This window comes from Ailuropoda melanoleuca, chromosome 13, assembly GCF_002007445.2.
Source record: "Ailuropoda melanoleuca isolate Jingjing chromosome 13, ASM200744v2, whole genome shotgun sequence".
Classification (NCBI taxonomy): domain Eukaryota; kingdom Metazoa; phylum Chordata; class Mammalia; order Carnivora; family Ursidae; genus Ailuropoda; species Ailuropoda melanoleuca.
In genome coordinates this window covers 20630759-20647837 of record NC_048230.1, presented here as the reverse complement: position 1 = coordinate 20647837, position 17079 = coordinate 20630759, and the positions used below count along the sequence as shown (strand labels likewise).

Genomic DNA, 17079 nt, shown 5'->3' with positions numbered 1-17079 from the left:
CCTGCCGCAGCCGCGGCTGCCCACGTCCGGCTCCTCCGGGCCGCTCCAGCCGCCCCCGCAGGCCGGCACCAACCCCTTCCTATGAGCGCAGCCCCGCCCCGCCCCGCCCCCGCCGCCCAGCGCATGCGCGCGAGGGCCCGCCCCCGGGGCGGGGCGGGGCTGTCACCCCAGGACCCGCCCCGGGAAGCCCGGAACGACTGAGACTCCGCCCCGCGGCCCGGCCTCCGCAGCCCCTCGGCAGCTCCTGGAGCGAGACACTGACGACTCCCCGGGGCCGAGACCACGCCCGCGCCCTAAAGGCTGGAACCCGCTTGCTCAGCTCCCACCACGCGGACGTTTTGCGAGGCGTGGCGGCTGGGTCAGGACCGCAGCGCGAATCTCCGGCTGCCGTGGAAACAAGTGCTCCGCAGTGTGGGCACACGAACGCTTCCACTTTCCCTACAACCCCCACAGCCTGGCACTTTCGCTTCCACATGCTCCCCAGGCTCTCACTCATTCTCTCATCTCATTCATTTACCACAGATCAGCACTGGGGTGATCTCACGGCAGGGAACAGCAGGCAGGTGTTCCCATTCGTTGCGCACTCGTTCTGTGCTAAGCACTTTAGACAGATTATTTAATTTAATCCTTACAACAACCCTCCGAGGTAGATCATACTATTCCCACGCAAGACTGGCTACATAATTTGTGGGGCCCAGTGCAAAATGAAGAGGCGAGGCCCTTGCTCCAAATTAAGAATTTCAAAATGGGGGCAGCAGAGCATTAAACCAAGTGCATAGCCCTTGGTCCTGCTCTCATTTTATAGGTGAGCAAACAGGCTCAGAGAGATTAAGCGGCATGCTCAAAGTCACAGAGCTAGCATGGACCCGGGCTGGGATTCAGACTGTCTGGCTCCACAGCCCCGAGCTCCCAGGCTGGGCCCCAGGTTTCATTTGCAAATATTGACCTGCTGTGAACCAAGTGCTGGGCTCACCTGGGAGGGATCCAAGAATTGCTAAGCCCACAGCCTCCAAAGAGCTCAGAACCCGGTGGGGAGACAAGTTGGGTCCTGGAGCCCTCGTGCTCCTTTGTTTTACTGAGTCACCTTAAAACTGGCTCTACCCTCCCCCGCCTTCCTTCACCAGGGCAAGAAATTCTATCTCAGCCCCGCCCAGAGAGCCTGACTCCTGGGGGCTTAGGCCAGTCCGAGGAACCAAGGGGAGGGGTAGGGCCTGGTACCTCACCCGAGGGCCACCATGGTGACCCCCATTCCTTTTCTCCTCAAAGCTCTCCCACCACTAGACCACCGGACCCTGATTTGCCCTCAGGGGTCAGGGTCTGGCCCTGCTACCAGCCCTCACCCCCTGTTGGGTCCCTGAGGGGAAACAGCCTTCTGTAGACCAGAAACACCAAAATGGGGGAGGATCCGATGCTGCTTTCTTTCTTAAGTGGAAGGGAGACTGGGGAAGGGAGCGGCTTTGGTTTTTTGTTTTGTTTTGTTTTGGAGGGAGGGAGGGAGACCTACCATGGCTGTTACAGGCAGGATGGACAAGAGCGCCTACTTCGGAGTCAGACCGACAGAGTTAAAAACTCTACTCCAAGATTTGCACTTAATAATAATAATAATAATAATAATAATTTAGTAATAAGTGGTTATGCTCCCTGACCTTGAGTAAATTACTTAACCTCTCTATGACTCTGCCTCCATTTCCTTACTTGTCAAATGGGAACAGAGTTCCTTCCTCAGGATTTTGCTCTGTGGCTCCTCCCAGCCAGTGTCCACTTGGCCCAGGGCCCACCCTCTTCAGAGATTACCCATGAGCAATGAGCCCGTCATACCCCTCATTCCTGGTCTTGCCAGGCAGCGCCCAGAGTCCAGCCCCCATCTGCCTTGGGCCACACACACCTGGGAGCTCTCCATACTTGGTCGCTGACTCACCCATCGCCCCTCCCCTACCTGGGCCCCCCTCTTCTAAACTGGCTCGCCCTTGTGGACTTTACTTGCCTGAGGACTTCCAAGGGGTGCTGCCTGACCCCCACAAAGAAGAGGTTGGTAGCCTTGTTCCCCATAGCTACTTCTGGACCATTTGTCTCCTGTAAGAACCTTCCTTCTTGGAGGCTGGAGCCGCTCAGCCATCCTGCCTGCTCTCCGCCTGGGGCTGTGCTCCACCTCATTCCCACCATGCTTCGGTCTTGGCTCACAGTGTCCTCACCCAGATCTTGCTTAACCCTGCGTGACTCCATTATTCAAGAGGAAGACCTTGGCCTCTCAGCTACCCTTAACCCATGGTCACTCTTTTGGGCTTGTTATCACTCCAGATTCCTTCACAGTCAAGGCAGCCTTCTTGTTCTCTGATCTTAATCTCATTCCTTCCAGGGAGCACCCACCAGACCCTCAGCCTGCTAACCTTTCTGCCACCACCCCAGCCTTCTCAGAGATCTCTTCTCTCCTTGACGTCCTCAACTGCCTTCTCTCAACCAAATCCTTCCCCTTGATATTTGCCAAAATGGGCCTCATCCATCTTGAAAGTCCTTCCATCTTTCCCCTCATATCAAGCGCCCACACTACCTATCTTTGTCCCCTTTCTTTCTTCTCCTCCTGACCCAGTCCAGTCGGCTTCTGCTGTCTGCCAAGCCCACCCAACAGCCCCCATGTTGCTGAAGCCGGTAGGCCTTTTTCTGTCCCATCCCAGTTGGCTTTTCCAGAACCTGACCATGAGGACCCTTCTTCCTTACAACTCTCTGTCCCATTGCCTTTGGGACACCACCCTCTCCTGGTGTTCCGTTGACCCTCCGGTCATTCTGTGTCTTACATGGGTGCGCTCCTGAATTCCCTGAGCCTGGACCCAAGCCTGCAACTCTCCTCTTGCTGCTCCCTGTATGGGCCCTTCCATGCCTGCACTGTCCGCACATTAAACCCCCCCCATTCCTCCCACCAACCTCTCCTCTCCACGTTCTCTCCACACTTGCATCTCAAAAGCACCTCCAACCAACGTGTCCAAAAATGACCTCATGACCCCCCCCAGCCCCCGAGCCTCTCTGTGCCCCCTCCTCAACAAATGGCCTCATCCTCCAGCGTAAGCCCTGCTCTGCGAACCAGTCTTGACCCCTCCCTCTCCCTCATGGCCAATCCTGAGGATGTCTCCTCCTCCACAGGCCTCAAGACCCCCCCTCACTACCTCCCCCTTCACAGGTGCAGACCTCCACCACCTGCCCTGGGTCCTGCCAGGGCCTTCTAACCAATCCTGTTTCCACTTGTGCCCCTTTCCAGTCCATTCTCCACTAGGAAGCCAGAGGGACCTTTCCAACGTGCAGGGTCACTCCCCTGACCAAAGCCCTTCAGTCTGTTTCTCTTCTCATCAACAACGCAAACTCCTAACTCACAGTTCTTGAGTCCCTCTAGGACCTGGATGCCTGCCCTCCTCCAAACTCCCAACAGTCATCTCTCCTATCTCTCTCTTCCCTTTGCTCTCTGCCCTGCAGCCGTGCCTGCCATCATGCCTCAGCCCTGAGTCACTGCTATGCCACAGGGCCTTTGCACATCTGCTCCTCCTGCTTCCCCAGCACTCCCCCCACGTGCTCTCCGGACCCCATCCTCTTGTTCTTCCATGGCTGCTACACAAATGTGATTTCCTCAGGGAAGCCTCTCCTGCCTCGCCTCTCCCACCAGACCAGGCTCCTGGTTATACTTAGTCATGGAACTTCGCACAGTGGGTGGTTGTACATTCATGTGTGTGGCTGTCAGATTAACTTCTGTCTCCTTCAACAGACTGAGCAACCCAGGGGCAGGAGCCTGGTCTGTCTCCGCCCACCATTGTACCTAAGCAGAGTGCCTGGCAGGCAGTAGGCACTCAATAAATATTGGCTGAATGTAGCAAATGAGACAAGTGTGTAAAGTACATGATAGGACACGACTTTGGCTCATCGTTATTATTCAGGGAAGCCTCCTTGGAGTGGGTGGGATTTGAGCAGGGTCTGGAGATGGAGCGGCAGAGCCCAAGCTCACTGGCCAGGTGGGTCTGGACAAGCACTGCCTTCTGTTCACCCCTCATTTCCCACTTGTAAATGGGCAAGAGTTGGATAAAATGAGCAGAGCCTCTGGCATCCCACGGCCCTGACACCTTCACAACCCTGCATGTTCTTCCCATGAGGGTGATCCTTCCGCAGCAGCTGGTTTAGGTCTAGCTGAGTCCGCCCAATTTTGTGCACAGACCAGCGCCCCGGCGGGTCTCCCGAGCCCCGCTGCACGGGCTGCAATCCCAGGCTCGGCCACGGGGCGGCGCGCGGAGACCAGCCACTCGGCGGCCGGGAATCCCGGAGAAGACCCGCCAGCAGCTGGGTGGGTGCCCTGGCCCGCCCCTCGCAGCCTGCAGGCCTCCCTCCCAGTCCGCAGAGTCCCGAGCAGGAGCCATGCTGGGCGCAAGGGCCTGGCTGGGCCGCGGCCTCCCGCTGCCCCGCGCCGGGCCCGGCCTCGCCACGAGCCGCAGGTATGGGCGGGTGAGTCGGCTGCTGCGGCAAGCCCTGCGCCTGAAGGGCCCCAGGACCGGTTGTCACTGCGCTGGTCCCCAGTGGCCCCCTGGCCACCCCTCCTGCGTCCTCCCCACTCCAATCTGCTCCCGCGACCTGGCCCAGGCAGTAACGCCCTCCTTCCGCTGTCTCCCGGTCCCTTCCTGCCGTAGGGCTAGCTTCTTGGGGACTCTCCTGACACCACTTCTAGGAAGCCTTCCTTGAACCCCAATGCTGGACCAAGGGTCCTTATCCAGCGGCACCCTGGGCTGACCTGTGACAGTGCTTACAGCTGCAGGGGCCTGTCAGGTCTGCCCTGCTTGCCAGGCTCCCAGGCTGAGCCCCCTGAGATCTGAGCCAGTTTCTGACTCCCTGGGTGGCCTGGGGGTCTGGCCTCATTGAGGTACCCAGGGGGTGGATGTTGAGTGAGAAGCTCCCTAGTGTCGATTTTCCTCTCATTGCCCCTCACCCGGTCCAGTCCCAGATCCAGTTCTTGCCCTGTCCAGCCACCAGCAGCTGGCAGCCTCCCGCCCAGATCACCAACCCAGGCCGGCTGGAGACACACCTCCAGTGCAGCCATCACGGGAGGGGCCCTGTTGGGGGGGGTAAAGAATGGAGACTGAAGGACCATTCTGCCCATTGTGACTCACCCTGACCTCACAGTCATCATCCTTCCCACCGCCAGGTCCGAGAGGTTGGGGGAGACTAACCTGGCAGGGAGCCCCCAATGAGCCACCTTCCTTCACCCCCCCAAAAACACAAGGGGGAGCACAAAGGCCATGGTCTCCCCCGTGGTTCAGAAAGGTGGGTTGGGCTGGGAGCAGGGGGTTCCGGGAGAGGGGACGGAGGGCAAATGGAGTGGTGTGGGCATCTGGGTAGGCCCTGGGGGAGGTGGGTGGAAACCCCTCACCTGACCCACCTGTCTGTGCCAGGGGTAGCTCCTCCCGGGACAAGGACAGAAGTGTGACTGTCAACAGTACGGTGCCCATGCCTGTTGGAGGGAAGGGAAGCCGGACCAGCTGCTCTCCATCCACACTCCAGAAGGTTCCCAATCGCCTGATCAATGAGAAGTCACCATACCTCCTGCAACATGCTTACAACCCTGTGGACTGGTGAGGACCACTCCTGATGCCCTTCCCCCCAACCCGGGGGAGGCAACAGGGCTCTCAGCCCCTCCTGCATCCCCCCTGCCCCTGCATCCCACCCATCCTGGGGCTAGTGAATGATGCCCAACCCTGCCGGGCCTAGGTACCCCTGGGGGCAGGAAGCCTTCGACAAGGCCAGGAAAGAAAACAAGCCAATTTTCCTTTCAGGTAACGTAGCCACCTTCCCTGGGATGGGAGGAAGGGGGCAGGAGTGGAGAGGGGAAGGGTCCTCTGGGCCTGGGGCCTCCCAGGAAACTGCCAACCAGTCACTGGTACCCCCCTCCCCCCTGGCCCACCATGGCCCCGTTCCAGTGGGGTACTCCACCTGTCACTGGTGCCACATGATGGAGGAGGAATCCTTCCAGAACGAGGAGATTGGCCGCCTGCTCAGTGAGGACTTTGTCAGCGTGAAGGTGGACCGGGAGGAGCGGCCGGATGTGGACAAGGTGTATATGACCTTCGTGCAAGTAAGCAGTCTTCCCGTGCATCGGGCTGGGTGGGGGGGTTGTCCGAGCACAGGGGGCCGCTCCCCTCACCCTCGCCCTCTCTCTGCCAGGCCACCAGCAGCGGTGGGGGCTGGCCCATGAATGTGTGGTTGACTCCCAACCTCCAGCCCTTTGTGGGTGGCACCTATTTTCCCCCTGAGGATGGCTTGACCCGAGTTGGCTTCCACACGGTGCTGCTAAGGATACGGGAGCAGGTGGGTGTGCTCCCAGGGTGCGGAGAGGAGTGGGGACTGGGGAGGGGGCAGGGCGAGGGGCCTCCACTGTCTGCTGACCTCCAGGTCCGCCCCTGCCTCCCACAGTGGAAACAGAACAAGACCACTCTGCTGGAGAACAGCCAGCGTGTCACCACGGCCCTGCTGGCCCGCTCGGAGATCAGCATGGGTGACCGGCAGGTGCCCCCCTCTGCAGCCACCATGAACAGCCGCTGCTTCCAGCAGCTGGATGAGGGCTATGATGAGGAGTACGGTGGCTTTGCGGAGGCCCCCAAGTTCCCCACGCCGGGTCCGTGCCACCTCCGTGCCTGCCCCACCCACATTCCAGCCCTTGGACACCTGTCCAACCCATCTTTTCTGACCCTTAGCTGGTCATTAACCGCCTGCTCTCCAGACTGGCCAGTGAGCTCCTTCTCCTCCACGCCTGCCAGTGGCTCTCTCGTGAAGACCTAACTTGTGGTCTGAGTGGCAACCCCATGGCACTGACCTGGGTAACGCTGTTCTGTTCTCCGTGTTGACCATTGACCTCCTAACCTCCAGCGTGTCCCGGAAAGTCAGTCTGTTGAGTGAAATCCTAACCCCAACCTGGCCAGAGGCCTCCCAATCACCCAGATCTCTGCCCCTGCCCCGTGTCCCCCATGCTCTCACCCAAGTGCTCTTGGTGCCCACAGTGATCCTGAACTTCCTGTTCTCCTATTGGCTGAGCCATCGGCTAACCCAGGATGGCTCTCGGGCCCAACAGATGGCCTTGCACACCCTGAAAATGATGGCTAATGGGGGCATCCGAGACCACGTGGGACAGGTGAGGGGGATTTGGCATTCCCTGGGGGGGCAGCAGGAGGCAGTGGGGTGGGGGCAGAGGCCGGGGTTGGCCTCCAGCCCCATGTCCTGTCTGGCACAGGGTTTCCACCGCTACTCCACGGACCGCCAGTGGCACATCCCCCACTTTGAGAAGATGCTGTACGACCAGGCACAGCTCGCGGTGGCCTATACGCAGGCCTTCCAGGTGACGCCTGAACCTGGCCCAGGGCAAGGATACCTAGCCTGTCCACCTACCTCTGGCTGCCCCCCTAGGGACTTTCCTGGGGACTTGGGACTCCCCCTTAACTTCACCCCTGATTCCCTCCCATGTGCCCAGGCTCCCTCCCCACCCTCCTGGGAGAATGTTGACTGTCCTCTCTGTACCCAGGCCATCCCAGAGACCTCTGTTTACAGTCTCCTTCCTCCCGCCTCAGATCTCCGGGGACGAGTTCTACTCTGACGTTGCCAAAGGCATCCTGCAGTACGTGGCTCGGAACCTGAGTCATCGGGTGTGTGTCCACTGAGGCAGGCGGGCCTGGCTGTGGGAGGGCTTGGGGCCTCTGCCACCCTGAAGGCTGGGGCCAGCCAACTCTCCTCTCCCCACAGTCTGGAGGCTTCTATAGTGCAGAAGACGCAGACTCCCCCCCAGAGCGGGGCATGCGGCCCAAAGAGGGTGCCTTCTATGTGTGGACGGTGAATGAGGTCCAGCAGCTCCTTCCTGAGCCTGTGCTGGGTGCCACTGAGCCCCTGACCTCGGGCCAGCTCTTCATGAAGCACTACGGGCTCACAGAGGCTGGCAATATCAGCCCCAGTCAGGTGAGGATGCTTGCGGCCGGGGAGGAGTCCTGAGGCCCCGCAGGTGAGGGGACTCCCTCTCACAAGGGCTGTTCTCCTCAGGACCCCAAGGGGGAGCTGCAGGGCCAGAATGTGCTGACTGTCCGGTACTCGCTGGAACTGACCGCTGCCCGCTTTGGCCTGGACGTGGATGCTGTCCGGACCTTGCTCAACACGGGACTGGAGAAGCTCTTCCAGGCCCGGAAACATCGGCCGAAGCCACACCTGGACAGCAAGATGCTGGCCGCCTGGAACGGTGGGGTGGCCATGCCTGACACCTGATCCCGTTTACAGAGTTACCCTTCTCGAGGCCCCTTCTAGATGTCAGGCACCTGCTAGATATCAGTTCTCCCTTTATCCGATGTATCATCCCCAATTTACAGATGAGCCAACCGAGGCTTGAAGAACTTAAGTGACTCACTCTAGGTCACACACAGGGGGCAGGAGCTCTTACTCATTCACCTCCTTGTTCCAGAGAGGTGTCAAGGCTTGGGGATGGGGTTGGGGGTCGGTGTGGCCATACCTGGAAGGGCCCAGCTAGCTTCTCGCAACCACTGGTGTCTCTTCCCTCCAGGACTGATGGTGTCTGGCTATGCCGTGACTGGGGCTGTCCTGGGCCTGGAAAGGCTGATCACCTGTGCCATCAATGGTGCCAAGTTCCTGAAACGGCATATGTTTGACGTGGCCAGAGGCCGCCTGATGCGGACCTGCTACGCGGGTCCCGGGGGAACCGTGGAGCACAGGTCAGGGGCGGGGCAGCCTGGAAGCCTTGTCTCCCTGGGCATCCCAGGCCTCTCTCTGCCCCTCTCCCTACCCCTCAGCCTCCTGGTAGGCTCCAATCCCAGCTCTGCCGTCCACTCGCAGTGAGCTCTAAACTTCCCTGGGCCCAGTTACTCACCCGGGAAATCAGCTAAAGGTACCCACTCAAGACCTAGACGTTGACCGTTAAATGAAAGTGTCCTGGCCAAGGGTCTTGTCTGGGAAAGTCCCTCTCTCCCAGGGCCCGTCTCCAGCCCCTTCCCTAATGCCTGTCCCCCCAGCAACCCGCCCTCCTGGGGCTTCCTGGAAGACTACGCCTTTGTAGTCCGGGGCCTACTGGACCTGTACGAGGCCTCGCAGGAGAGCTCCTGGCTCGAGTGGGCTCTGCGACTGCAGGACACGCAGGACAGGCTTTTCTGGGACTCCCGCGGCGGCGGCTACTTCTGCAGTGAGGCCGAACTGGGGGCTGGTCTGCCCCTGCGTCTGAAGGACGGTCAGTGGTGGGTGTGGAGCTGACGTGGACCCAGTGAGGGCTTGATTTTCCCTGAGGGAGGGATAAGCGCAGGCTGGTGGTGAAGAGCCAGCGTGGGTTCACATCACCACCCCTTTTTAACCACCTGACTTGGAGTGGGGCTCATTCTATTCCAGACCCTCAGTTTCTTAATGTGTGAAATAGAGCTAACGTTGGCACTAACTTCCAGGCTGGGTATAGAGATGAACTCAGCCATTCCGAGTAGCACACTGGGTGGCAGTGACTGGCATGGCCGGATTCACATATCACACGAGGCTTACCCTCCCGAAATACAGCGGAGCAGGGGAAACAGCTAGTAAACTGTAATGACTCATACAAAAGTGCATGCACAGATGGGTCATTACAGTGTGAGTGCCATCAAGAAGTAGGCGCCTGGCCCCTTCCGTTTTTAGTACGCCTCACCATCACCTGATGCGTCTGCTCTGTTCATGGTCTCCCAACTCAAATGTAAGCATCTGGGGAGCAAGACTTTTCCTCTTCCTTTTGCATTCCCAGAGTCTAGCGTAGGCCTGGCACATGGCAGGTGCTCCATAAATGTTAACCGAAGGAATGAAAGGACCTGGAGAGAGAACAGTGGGGCCCAACTCAGCTAGGGGAAGGGCGGAACAAACCTGGGACAGGTGTCATTTAGCCAAGGGTTAGGAGAAGCCTGGAGAAAGGAGGATGGGGCCGAGGCCAGGGGAAGGGAGGTGCCCACGTGGACAAAGCTGGATCCCTGCAGGGTCTTACAGGTGTGGCAAGGAGTAGAAATCTCTGGAAGGTTTTAAGTAGGTTGTGATCTGGTCTGGTTAGGTCTGGGAATATCATTCTGACTGAAGGTGGACAAGGGACCTTCAGAAGGGAGCAGGGGAACCTGGGTGACCAGTTAGGAGGCCGTTAGTGGCATTCAGTCCCGGTGAGGGCTGGCCGTGGACAAGCTAGAAGAATGAGATGGGGAGAAGTGGTGGGATTTAGGTCTACTCTGGCCACAGGTCCAGTAGACTACGGGTGGATTAGAAGTGGGAAGTTGGGGGGAGGGCAAGGATGATGGCACTCTGGCTCGAGCAGCTGGGTGGCTGGATTGAGGAGTCCACAGTGAGACGGGGGAGCTGGGAGGCCAAACATTCACCCTGGGGTAAATGGCCAAGAGCAAAAGATCAGCAACTGTTGGTGCTGGCCTTCCTATCAGAGCTGGGGCAGGATTGGGCAGGGGGGTGGACTCTTTCCCATCCCATCCCATCCCATCCCATCCCATCCCATCCCATCCCATCCCATCCCATCCCCAACCCCCACCACTGTGACCACAGTCCTGGGGCAGGGCCCTGGGACCCAGTGACCCGCCCCCACCCCGCTGCCCTCTGCAGACCAGGATGGCGCGGAGCCCAGTGCCAACTCCGTGTCGGCGCACAATCTGCTTCGGCTGCACGGCTTTACGGGGCACAAAGACTGGATGGACAAGTGTGTGTGCCTATTGACCGCCTTCTCTGAGCGCATGCGCCGCGTCCCCGTGGCATTGCCTGAGATGGTCCGCGCCCTCTCAGCCCATCAGCAGACCCTCAAGCAGGTGTGTGTGTGTGGGGGGGGCACAGGTACTTGCGCTGGGACCCTGGGTGGGAGGGGATCTGGGGCTGCAGTGGGGGCTGGGGACGCGGGTTGGGGCTCCTGGGGCTGTCCCCCAGGGCTCAGGTCTATGAGTGCGTGGCCATCTCGGAGTATGTGTGTAGGTGTCTCTGTGGGGATATCCCTATGAGCTGCTCTACGTGGCGGAGCTGTCCGAGTGAGCACGCATCCGAGGAGCCAGGCCTCTGGCATGGGCTGTTCCTGGGGCTCTCAGGGCATGGAGGGCGGGAGGCAGGGGCTAGATATGCGTCCCTGGGGCTGGTGAAGGGTTTCTCTCTAGGTCTCGGTGTGTCTGTGTGGTTGGATCTGTCGGTGTGAGTGCAGCTATGTGCTTATCTGCGTGCAAGTCCCTCTTGGCGTTCTTGCTGCGTGTGCATGTCTAGATGTGTGCTACTGTGTCTGCAGGCTGCTGAGTGTGTGCCGGTGAGCGTTCACGGTCCCTGTTTGCCTGTCCGCGTGTGTATGCGGTTATGTTCGGGTTGTATTTGCATGTTTGCCGCATCTCTCTGTGTGTATGTGTGTGTGTTGTGAGCTGGTGTCTGCGCCTAGGAGGGTGTCTCCCCGTGTTCGTATCTCAGCCTCTGTGTAGGACACCGTCACTTTGTGTGTCCTGGGTGTGTGTGTCCACGTCCCCACTTGCTGAGCTTGTGTCTGAGGCAGCCTGCGGGAGCTGGTCTGGAGGCCGCTGAGCCGCGCCTGCGCTCCTTCCTGGGGCTATAGCACGGAGCGGAGGGAGCACGGGGAACCTCGGGGAGGCCTGGGTCCGGCTCCCTGCACCTGACTCTGGAGTTCCCTTTCGATTCTGGCCAGATTGTGATCTGTGGAGACCCCCAGGCCAAGGACACCAAGGCTCTGTTGCAGTGTGTGCACTCCATCTACATCCCTAACAAGGTTAGAATCTGTGAGCCCGACCCCCGCCTCCAACTCCCCTGCCCAGGCCCCTGCCCCTCCACACCTCTCTACTATCCCCTCCTCTGGAGACCTCGGAACGGAAAGCCACCGTGGGCCCCACCAGTGTCCCAGGGCCCCCCAGGTGACTGTCTACTCTGCTGCTCCCACAGGTGCTGATCCTGGCCAACGGAGACCCCTCCAGCTTCCTGTCCCGCCAGCTGCCCTTCCTCAGTACCCTGCGGCGGCTGGAAGATCGGGCCACGGCCTACGTGTGTGAGAACCAAGCCTGCTCGATGCCCATCACGGAGCCCAATGAGTTACGGAAACTGTTACACCAGTGACTGCCTCGGCTGCCTCAGGCGGTGGCAGGAGGCCGAGCTTCCCAGCTGGCCAGAGACTCAGGCCCGGTAGGGTCTTGCACACGCTGCGGCCATCCCTGGGCACGCTGTCACCAGGTGTCCTCACCACTCCCTTCATGGGCACCCACTCATCCTGGAATAAACTTAACAGCGTCCCGCAGAAACCTCGGGGCCTCCGCCTTGCTTGTGAGAGGGGGGCCTCTAGCTCACCCCTCCGCCTTCGCCAGTGATGCTGCCCCAGTCTGTGGTCATTGCAGCTTAAACTCAGGGCAGGGGGCCCGTAATGACCACTGAGGGTGGGGATTGTGGTGCAGACTTGCCCTGGAGGGGAAAGGCTAATCCTGGCCCTCCATGGGGTTCGGAAAGGGGCCTGCCCTCCCCTTCCCACTGTCTCCTGTTTTAAGCTGGGAAGAGAAAGGGGATGCTTTATATGAGCACTTATTTTTTATGGAATGGTGACATTTGCATAAGCTCTGGTATATATGGGAGCTGCTGTTCTTAGGACGAGGGATGTTTATTTTGGGGTGTCCATTCAGCCCCCAGCCCTACCCCAGGATGGAGCCAAGTCCTCCCCACAGGAGGTCATATTGTCCGTGCCTCTGCTTTCACTCAGACCAGTCCAAGGAGAGTGTTCTGTCATTTGGAACATCTGTTGGGTTGGAAGTCCTTCTCTAAATCTGAGTCCTTCCTACTGCAGGGAAAGCTGGTACTTTCCTGAGACCACCTCCTGTCCCTTCAGATGCCCACAAGTCCTGCATCTTCACAGACCCCAGAAACCCCATCTAGCTTCCACCTCCGGGAAGGCACTGGGAAGCGTGCTTCGGGAAGGGCAGGTGTAGTGGGATGGGGCTGATAGGCGGGGAATGGGGAAGGAGCTATCTCCCTCCCCACACCCTTCAGGGGCCTGCTGAGCCTGGGCACCCCTGCAGCCCCAGAGCCAAGCAGTACAGACAGCCAGAAGAGGCTGCTAGAGAGGAGACTCAAATGGGACTGCTGCTTGTGGGGACGTCAGCACTGGGGAGAAGTGGGGGACTGGACCGTCACTGCAGGGTCTGCACATGGTCACACACAGCCACACATGGTCAGTAGGACCAGGCTCAGCTTTGACCGGGCAGCTGGGCCCTCAGTGCAAGCCACCGGCCCATCTGGAGGGGATTAGGGCTCCGGCCAACAAGGTCAGGTGGCCCTTTCCTGGTTGGAGCCTGCTCAGCCTCCGGCAGGAAGTCTGAGGCTTCGGCAAGTGGAGCCAGGTCTGGGGGGGCAGTGAGGGGGGGGCGGCTGGTGAAGCACAGGTGGCCTTTTTGGCAGCGCCAGCCCTGGCTCTGGAAATTGTAGGCAGTTTGCAAAACCCTCTGTCTCCGTCTCACTGACCCTCACGAATGAGGTGACAAGGCAGGTACCTCTGGCTGCCTGTGGATAGATACTCGAGGCCCAGAGAGGGTCAGAGACTCACCTGAGACCACTCAGCACATCTGGTTCTTTCCGCGGTCTTCAGGGGACCATAAAAACCGCTGAGCCTTCCTCTTCCCTAGGAGGCACAGGCATGGCTGTGAAAGGGGGTGCATTTGGTGTCTCCTACCTCTCTCTAGACAGGTTTCCCCCTGCTCTGTGTCCCGTTTCCTTTCCCCTAGTACCAAGCATGCGCTCGACAAAGGGATGCTGTAAGAGGTTCAGAGGAAGGAGTCAGGGCCTTAACGGGTTAGGCTTCCGGGAGAGCCAGCATTTGCTGACGAGGGCAAGGCTGAGCATCAGTCTTGCTCAGATACGGACTGTTACGTCTGCTGCCTCTCTTCCCTTGGCTGGTCCCTCTTGCACGTTCTCCTTGCTCTGCCAGCAGGGTTGTCCTGGAGGACTGGGGGGCCCGCGCCAGGGGAGACGGGACCTCGCAGTTGAAGTCACTTCACTAATCTCATCTGTCTGAGCCTCAGTCATCGTATAAAAAATGGGACCACCACCACCCAACTCCCAAGGCTGCGAGGTGACGACATGGGATGATGTGTCATCGCTTAGCAGAGCTCCTCACAGATGGAAAGATTGTCTCAGTTGCTGAGGGAGCCAGCCAGGCTGTGCGGGAGGTGTAAAGGGGAGAGGGTGGGAGGGGGCTGAAGGGGCTGGCAGAGTAGGTCCCGTATGAAGGCTCTCCCTCAAACCCAGAAATCATCTCAGAGAACACTTAGGCCTAAATTTTTTGTGAGGAAACTGAGGCCCAAGGAACATCCTGTCCTTCACTCTCCTTCCTGTCTGAGGTTACTCATTCATGTAATAAAGATTTATTAAGTACCTACTATGCACCGAGCTGGACTGGACTAGGCTCTGATGAGCAAAATGGACCCTTGCCCTGAGGGAACAGAGAGCCTAGAGGGACAGACAATCATTTCCTGACCACACGCATCAACACGAAGTGCTGGGGGGTTCCAGATTCTTGTCTGGCTCAGGACTGTGTCCTCAGCACCTTGGCACATAGTAGGCACCACAGCCCTTGCTGAAAAAGGCTGCTCTGAGGAGGTGATGGCCGAGCCAAGGCTTGGAGGGTGGGAGTTAAAGATATCACCCCTCCTTTTGCCTTCTCTGTAGGTCCTGCCTCCCTCCTCCACTTGCCCCCCTCAGGCGAAGAGAGCATCTCTGACTGGATGTTGGAGTCCCCTGGTGCCCCCACCCAGGGGTCAGGATGCTTTAGGGTGGCAGGTCACCCCAGGTCCCCAGGCCAGGGAAGTAAATGTGTGTCTGCCCCACACCTTGCCCCCTGTCTGAGTATGTTCTAGAAAAGAGTTCAGCCCCGAGACAGAGGTGGCCTGGATGATGGATGGAGGTGTGGGGCCTGCTGACCACCAGGAAACCTGACCACTGGGCTGGGCAAGCCTCTCTGGGCTCGTTGTCCCCTCTGCAAAGAAGGGATGATTAAAGTCACTACCTCCTGGTGTCAGCCCTGGGGCTTCTTGACCCTGTCGGGGAAGGGCAGACCAACGAGGCAGACTGCGGAACTGCGGGAGGGATGAAGGTGTCAGACACGTGGAGTGAACCAGAAATAGGCCCCTCTCCCAGAAGACCGCTGAGAGTTCAAGCCTGGCACTGCACACGCGGAATGAGAGCAGAGGCTCCCGCCAGGAGGGAAAGGCACTTAAGGGATCTGCTCATTAGCATGAAATGCAAATGAGCTCGGCCTCATTTACACAACTCGGTGCCCGGATTCGGCGAAAGGGCAACCCGGGAGGCTGCAGCGGCGTGGCCCTCCCCACTTCACTCCCCGCAGCCTGCCCTCGAGGGAGTTGAGACACCCACCCCAGGCGGCTGGAGGCGCACGAGGGCTGAGCGGGTGGCGCAGCGTTGGGAGTGGGGGGGGCGCGGGGGCGGGAGGTCACCCGGTCCCTGCCTCTGCCTCTCTGCAGTGGCGTCAGCGCCCCAAAGTCTCGGGACAGAGAATTGACTGACCTGCTTGGTTCCGCCTCCGTGTCTACCTTCCCAGAGGAGGTGGGAAGTGCTTCCCGACGTCTAACGCTCGATACCCTCCGCGCCCCACCTCTCTCCAGCGCCCAGCAGTCCCGGGGCGCACCTGCAGCCTGGTGGGCCGGCGGTGAGAGTGGGCTGGAGCCGACAGCTAGGGGACCCAGGGAGGTGGGGCGGGGCGAGGCCCCGGCTGTGCCGCAGACCCTCGAGGACCCGCTCGGGGTAGAGCGGAGGTGTGCGAGGAGGGCAGCCACTCGGAGCTCCTCCCGGCCATACTGGAACGCCAGAGGAAAAACCGAGGCACGGAGTGGGGCGTTGGTGAGACTTTACGGGTCAAGACTCAGAAAGCCCAGCTCCGTGCTTCCATCCTCTCCCACACACTCGAGGCCCCCGCAGGTCCTTTCGCGGGAGCCTCTCTCTGCTCCTCAGCTGCTCTGGCGGACCTGGGCCCTGGGACCGGCATGACCTGTCTGAGGCCACGTGTTCAAGCCCTTGCGAGAGATCCACAGCCTTCAAAGGATCTCTAGGGGCAGAGAGGATGAAGCTCGGGAGTGTTGACCTGAGGTCAGGGTCAGCGGGTCAGCGGGTCAGGGTTAGAAGGTCAGGGCCAAAGTCGCAGAAGCAGACCTGGGAGAGGGGTCTACAAGGCCAAGAGGTTGCTGGAAACCACGCCCAGACCTTGCTCGCCCCTGACTTCCCTTGGCTCCGCCCGTTTCCCCAAGACCGCCCCCCCCCACCTGAAGCCCTACCCCCCGGTCGTTCGGCTCAGCTCCTCCCCTTCTTCGGTCCTGCTCCCAGGTTCGACTCCAGGGTGGGCGATTAATCAGGTGGAGACCCAGGATTTCGGTCTGGGATCCTGGTCACACCCCACAGCCCGGCCGCCAGCCTCTCTTCTCCAGGCCCGCCCAGAACTGAGCCCCACCCTCCGGCTGTGGTCCAGTTCAGGGGTCGTGGACAAAGGATGCCCCAGGGCCGGCAGCGCCATCCCAGCACCCGGTGCCGAATACTCTGATTCCCCGGGGCTCCCTCCAGGGGAGTCCCAGAGACCCCAGCGGCCAATAGGAAAGTGGGTTCGGTCTGGGTAGCCGTCTAATTGGCTCTGGCCTTCGGGAGCGGACCCAGGGGCAAGAGGAGGGGAGAGGGGCGGTCCTGGGCTTCGGGGTGGGAGCCGGATTCCAGCTGTGGTTCTCTCCCCCGGAGCCCCGCCCGCACTGCCCCGGCGCCCCGCCAATGGGCGCGCGGCTCGGGGCCGGCGGCGCGCAGCGATTGGCTGCGAGACTGGCTGGGGAGAGGCGGGGCCGAGGCTTGAAGTTGGAGTGAGGGATCCAGCTGTGGTGTGCGCCGGGCTCCTCGCCGCCGCTTTCGCTTGCTCGCTCCGCGTCTCGGCCGGAGGAGGAGGCAGTGGCGCCGGCGACAGCTACGGCAGCGGCAGCCACCGCGGAGGCTGCGGCGGCGGCATCTCCGCCTCCACCCCCGCCCGGGACGGCCCCCCACCGTCTCCCCGCCCCTCCC

At 60.2% G+C, this 17079-nt stretch overlaps 2 protein-coding genes across 6 annotated transcripts in view; both read left to right on the top strand.

The window, feature by feature from the left end:
• The window catches only part of EPN3 (epsin 3), a 13089-nt gene extending 11003 nt beyond the window's left edge, over positions 1 to 2086 (top strand). For both annotated transcript variants that reach the window (XM_034640834.1, XM_034640835.1), the window contains exon 11: positions 1 to 2086. In XM_034640834.1, the coding sequence (XP_034496725.1) occupies positions 1 to 85 (85 nt within the window). In that variant the 3' untranslated portion in view covers positions 86 to 2086.
• Positions 2087 to 4290: 2204 nt separating this feature from the next.
• SPATA20 (spermatogenesis associated 20) lies at positions 4291 to 12277 on the top strand. Of its 4 annotated transcripts, XM_034641369.1 has the most exons (17): positions 4373 to 4466; positions 5171 to 5289; positions 5418 to 5597; positions 5734 to 5798; positions 5943 to 6097; positions 6187 to 6330; positions 6436 to 6637; positions 7020 to 7150; positions 7250 to 7354; positions 7584 to 7658; positions 7756 to 7965; positions 8047 to 8239; positions 8558 to 8726; positions 9024 to 9235; positions 10618 to 10817; positions 11684 to 11764; positions 11935 to 12277. In XM_034641369.1, exons 2-17 carry the CDS (start codon positions 5213 to 5215, stop codon positions 12103 to 12105), a joined length of 2370 nt encoding a protein of 789 aa, XP_034497260.1. In that variant the 5' UTR covers positions 4373 to 4466; positions 5171 to 5212; the 3' UTR covers positions 12106 to 12277. The 4 variants fall into 4 exon arrangements, with proteins under 4 accessions (XP_034497258.1, XP_019662243.2, XP_034497260.1 ...); XM_034641367.1 differs by lacking the exon at positions 5171 to 5289 and having other exon boundaries at positions 4291 to 4466; positions 6415 to 6637; XM_019806684.2 differs by lacking the exon at positions 5171 to 5289 and having other exon boundaries at positions 4292 to 4466.
• Positions 12278 to 17079: the final 4802 nt, after the last annotated feature.